The following is a 6000-nucleotide window of genomic DNA, read 5'->3' on the forward strand; positions in this document are numbered from 1 at the left end:
CTGATATTCCTTCAAACCATCACGTGTTTTCACCTTTTTCCATTATACTCGTTTTGCTGTTGTTGATGTCCATCTTATGTCCTCCTTTCAAGACTTTATCCATTTTGTTCAGTTGCTCTTCCAGATCCCTTGCCGTCTCTGACAGAATTATGTAATCGGAAAACCTCAAAGTTTTTATTTCTTCTCCATGGATTCTAATTCCTACTCCAAAATTCTTCTTTTGTTTTTTTTACTCCTTGCTCAGTATACAGATTGAATAACATCGGGGATAGGCTACAACTCTGTCTCAGTCCCTTCCTAACCACTGCTTCCCTTTCATTCCCCTCGACTCTTATAACTGCCATCTGGTTTATGTACAAATTGTAAATAGCCTTTCGCTCCCTGTATTTTAGCCCTGCCACCTTCAGAATTGGAAAGAGAGTGTTCCAGACCACATTGTCAAAAGCTTTCTCTAAGTCTACTAATGCTAGAAACGTAGGTTTACCTTTCCTTAAACTACCTTCTAAGATAAGTCGTAGGGTCAGTATTGCCTCACGTGTTCCAACATTTGTAAGGAATCCAAACTGATCTTCCCCGAGGTCGGCTTTTTCCATTCAATGATGTTAGAGACGAATAAATGTATCAATTTGAGCTAAGAGTACCTGATTCGGAAGCGAACAAGTCGAAAGGTACAAGCGAAATCATTATGATACCTCTGACACTGCTGTCGTTGCTAAGAATGTAGGGTAGGCAACTTTCAGAGGTGGTAGATGGACCAAGACAAGAAAAAATGTCCAGTAAACATGGCCTCTAAAATGCATACCCGAGGGGCTGGAAGCACTTGTTCACCTTCGCTAATGTGAAACGCATCTCCTCTACTGATCAAGCGCTCATACCTCTTAAGTTATGTATCTTAGAGCACATGTTTACTAGACATTTGTTATTGCTTTGGTCCATACCACCACCTCTGAAAGTTTCGTATCCTACAATCATAGCAACAACAGTACCAGTACGTATATTCCACTGTCAGGGGTAGCAAACGTTTTTCATCTATAACTTTCGACTCGTTTGCTTCCGATACTTACCTCAAATTGATACATTTATACTTTTCCATCGGCCTAGAAATTCTGTGACGTCATCACGGAATTAGCCAGTATATACACACATATACAGCACTATCTATAGGCACCGGCGCCTGTAACTTTGACGCTCTGTAGCTTCGCCGACTGACGTTTCCAGACATCTACATCTACATCTACATTTATACTCCGCAAGCCACCCACCGGTGTGTGGCGGAGGGCACTTTACGTGCCACTGTCATTACCTCCATTTTCTGTTCCAGTCGCGTATGGTTCGCGGGAAGAACGACTGCCGGAAAGCCTCCGTGCGCGCTCGAATCTCTCTAATTTTACATTCGTGATCTCCTGGGAGGTATAAGTAGGGGGAAGCAATATATTCGATACCTCATCCAGAAACGCACCCTCTCGAAACCTGGCGAGCAAGCTACACCGCGATGCAGAGCGCCTCTCTTGCAGAGTCTGCCACTTGAGTTTGCTAAACATCTCCGTAACGCTATCACGGTTACCAAATAACCCTGTGACGAAACGCGCCGCTCTTCTTTGAATCTTCTCCATCTCCTCCGTCAACCCGACCTGGTACGGATCCCACACTGATGAGCAATACTCAAGTATAGGTCGAACGAGTGTTTTGTAAGCCATCTCCTTTTTTGATGGACTACATTTTCTAAGGACTCTCCCAAAGAATCTCAACCTGGTACCCGTCTTACCAACAATTAATTTTATATGATCATTCCACTTCAAATCGTTCCCTACGCATACTCCCAGACATTTTACAGAAGTAACTGCAACCAGTGTTTGTTCCGCTATCATATAATCATACAATAAAGGATCCTTCTTTCTATGTATTCGCAATACATTACATTTGTCTGTGTTAAGGGTCAGTTGCCACTCCCTGCACCAAGTGCCTATCCACTGCAGATCTTCCTGCATTTCGCTACAATTTTCTAAGTCTCCATTGATAACAACATGCTGTGTTCTGTTTGCTAAAAACTCTTCAATCCAACCACACAGCTGGTCTGATATTCCGTAGGCTCTTACTTTGTTTATCAGGCGACAGTGCGGAATTGTATCGAACGCCTTCCGGAAGTCAAGGAAAATAGCATCTACCTGGGAGCCTGTATCTAATATTTTCTGGGTCTCATGAACAAATAAAGCGAGATGGGTTTCACACGATGGCTGTTTCCGGAATCCATGTTGATTCCTACAGAGTAGATTCTGGGTTTCCAAAAACGACGCCGGCCGCGGTGGCCGAGCGGTTCTAGGCGCTACAGTCTGGAACCGCGCGACCGCTACGGTCGCAGGTTCGAATCCTACCTCGGGCATGGATGTGTGTGCTGTCCTTAGGTTAGTTAGGTTTAAGTAGTTCTAAGTTCTAGGGGACTGATGACCTCAGAAGTTGAGTCCCATAGTGCTCAGAGCCATTTGAACCATTTTTTTTTTTTGGAACCATTTGAACCAAAAACGACATGATACTCGAGCAAAAAACATGTTCTATAATTCTACAACAGATCGGCGTCAGAGATATAGGTCTATAGTTTTTCCTATCTGCTCGACGACCTTCTTGAAGGCTGGGACTACCTGTGCTCTTTTACAATCATTTGGAACCTTCCGTTCCTCTAGAGACTTGTGGTACACGGCTGTTAGATGGGGGGCAAGTTCATTCGCGTACTCTGTGCAGAATCAAATTGGTATTCCGTCAGGTCCAGTGGACTTTCCTCTGTTGAGAGATTCCAGTTGCTTTTCTATTCCTTGGACACTTATTTCGATGTCAGCCATTTTTTCGTTTGTGCGAGGATTTATAGAAGGAACTGCAGTGCAGTCTTCCTCTGTGAAACAGCTTTGGAAAAAGGTGTTTAGTATTTCAGCTTTACGCGTGTCATCCTTTGTTTCAATGCCATCATCATCCCGTAGTGTCTGGACATGCTGTTTCGAGCCACACTGATTTAACGTAAGACCAGAACTTCCTAGGATTTTCTGTCAAGTCGGTACATAGAATTTTACTTTCGAATTCACTGAACGCTTCACGCATAGCCCTCCTTACGCTAACTTTGACATCGTTTGGCTTCTGTTTGCCTGAGAGGTTTTGGCTGCATTTACACTTGGAGTGAAACTCTCTTTGCTTTTGGAGTAGTTTCCTAACTTTGTTGTTGAACCACGGTGGGTTTTTTCCTGTCCCTCACAGTTTTACTCGGCACGTACTTGTCTAAAACGCATTTTACGATTGCCTTGAACTTTTTCCATAAACACTCAACATTGTCAGTGTCGGAACAGAAATTTTCGTTTTGATCTGTTAGGTAGTCTGAAATCTGCCTTCTATTACTCTTGCTAAACAGATAAACCTTCCTCCCTTTTTTTATATTCCTATTAACTTCCACATTCAGGGATGCTGCAACGGTCTTATGATCACTGATTCCCCGTTCTGCACTTACACAGTCGAAAAGTTCGAGTCTGTTTGTTATCAGTAGGTCCAAGATGTTATCTCCACGAGTCGGTTCTCTGTTTAATTGCTCGAGGTAATTTTCGGATAGTGCACTCAGTATAATGTCACTCGATGCTCTGTCCCCACCACCCATCCTAAACATGTGAGTGTCCCAGTCTATATCTGGTAAATTGAAATCTCCACCTAAGACTATAACATACTGAGAAAATTTATGTGAAATGTATTCCAAATTTTCTCTCAGTTGTTCTGCCACTAATGCTGCTGAGTCGGGAGGTCGGTAAAAGGAGCCAACTATTAACCTAGCTCTGTTGTTGAGTGTAACCTCCACCCATAATAATTCGCAGGAACTATCCACTTCTATTTCACTACAGGATAAACTACTACTAACAGCGACGAACACTCCACCATCGGTTGCATGCAATCTATCCTTTCTAAACACCGTCTGTGCCTTTGTAAAAATTTCGGCAGAATTTATCTCTGGCTTCAGCCAGATTTCTGTACCTATAACGATTTCAGCTTCGGTGCTTTCTATCAGCGCTTGAAGTTCCGGTACTTTACCAATGCAGCTTCGACAGTTTACAATCACAATACCGATTGCCGCACCCTTTGAGGCTGTCGCCCTTTCTGTACTTGCCCGAGGCCATCTAACCTAAAAAACCGCCCAGTCCACGCCACACAACCCCTGCTACCCGTGTAGCCGCTTGCTGCGTGTAGTGGACTCCTGACCTATCCAGCGGAACCCGAAACCCCACCACCCTATGGCGCAAGTCGAGGAATCTGCAGCCCACACGGTCGCAGAACCGTCTCAGCCTCTGATTCAGACCCTCCACTCGGCTCTGTACCAAAGGTCCGCAGTCAGTCCTGTCGACGATGCTGCAGATGGTGAGCTCTGCTTTCATGCCGCTAGCGAGACTGGCAGTCTTCACCAAATCAGATAGCCGCCGGAAGCCAGAGAGGATTTCCTCCGATCCATAGCGACACACATCATTGGTGCCGACATGAGCGACCACCTGCAGATGGGTGCACCCTGTACCCTTCATGGCATCCGGAAGGACCCTTTCCACATCTGGAATGACTCCCCCCGGTATGCACACGGAGTGCACATTGGTTTTCTTCCCCTCTCTTGCTGCCATATCCCTACGTAAAAATTGACCTACTAGGTTCCCTCTGCAACCTCCAGAAGTGTGTAACATGGATTGTCAAACACCTCGCATGTAAATGTAAACGTAAAATGGTATGTGCCTTCGGTGTTGTGTAGACAGTCAGCCGTTGTAGACAGGCGGTAAGAACGTTTCACAGTACCTTTAGCGCCTGTAATTCGCCGTTGTGGACGTCCTTCTCCATCTCTGCTGAGAGAATCCTGTACATGGAAATCACGCGTGTATTCGCTAACAAACTGGGACGGCAAGTGCCGAAGTTCCTGAAGTACGCATTACTACTACTGACTGAGCTGCGATATTTCGTATCTCCTGACGTCACCTGAAACGGGACGCCAATTTCTTGCTTAGGTTCGTGGGTAAATCACACAGCCGATAACATTCGTGTTACCGGGTAATTGAGTAACAACTGGACGAAGGCGAGACAGGTCAAGATCGTGAAAATTTATGAATACGTGTGCTCGCTTTTTAAGGTTCCCTAGGCTATAATCACAGATACCTGCGGTGTTTGAGTAGAGTCGAGAATTCATCGATAGCCCACGAGTAGGTTACTGACAAATGGTTATTTCAGTCCAGAATATGAGCAGGGCTGTTTGTTAACATATTACACATTCAAGGTGGGAGGAACTGAAGTATTAGAACTTCTCTCCTAGTAAATGGCTACTTTCAAATTAAATTTAATTTTTTTTTTGTTTTTCTAACAATAAAATCGTCTCTAGAGAAAGACCAAAAGAAACATGAAGAACTCAGTCTTGTATTCGATATACAGGGAATAAGCAAAATAATGTGAATACCTCTGCTTACTTGGGAATGGTTTGTTAAGGGGTTGGACCGCCATTTGCCAGTAATACGGCTGCGATAGTTCTTGGAAATCCTGGCATATGATGATTGTATGGTCTCCAGTGGAATGTTATGCCACTCTTGGATCGGAACCTCTTCTAATTCCTGTAGTGGCGAGGGGGAGTCTGCCCTCCAATACCGCCCAAAAAGTTTCGATAAGGTTAAAACTCAGTGCACTGTGCTGAGCAGGGAAGACGCTGCAGTTTAGTTGCATGCTCCTCTTACCACGATTGTACTGTGAAAGGATGCATTGTCGTCCTGAAATATTGCATCATTGTTCGTGAACAACATTTGAATCATGTGGTGCACCTGATCACCTAAAATGTTCACATAATCATTGGCTGTAACACGGCCTTTGAGAGTAATGATGGGCCAGCGGAGTACCATGATGTAGCTGCCCACACCATCACACTTCAACCTCCATGCTTAACCGTTGGAATCAAGCAGACAGTAGGCTTCTTTTGGCGTTCTCCATACGTAAACCCGGCCCGATGTTGGAAATAAC

At 44.6% G+C, this 6000-nt stretch overlaps 1 protein-coding gene across 1 annotated transcript in view; it reads right to left on the minus strand.

The window, feature by feature from the left end:
* The window catches only part of LOC124789972 (steroid transmembrane transporter SLC22A24-like), a 107207-nt gene extending 102318 nt beyond the window's left edge, over positions 1 to 4889 (minus strand). The window contains exon 1 of the mRNA XM_047257510.1: positions 4801 to 4889. Coding sequence (XP_047113466.1) covers positions 4801 to 4866 — 66 coding nt within the window. The 5' untranslated portion in view covers positions 4867 to 4889. The remainder of the gene's footprint in view (positions 1 to 4800) is intronic.
* Positions 4890 to 6000: the final 1111 nt, after the last annotated feature.

Source organism: Schistocerca piceifrons, chromosome 3, assembly GCF_021461385.2.
Source record: "Schistocerca piceifrons isolate TAMUIC-IGC-003096 chromosome 3, iqSchPice1.1, whole genome shotgun sequence".
NCBI classification, from domain to species: Eukaryota; Metazoa; Arthropoda; class Insecta; order Orthoptera; family Acrididae; genus Schistocerca; species Schistocerca piceifrons.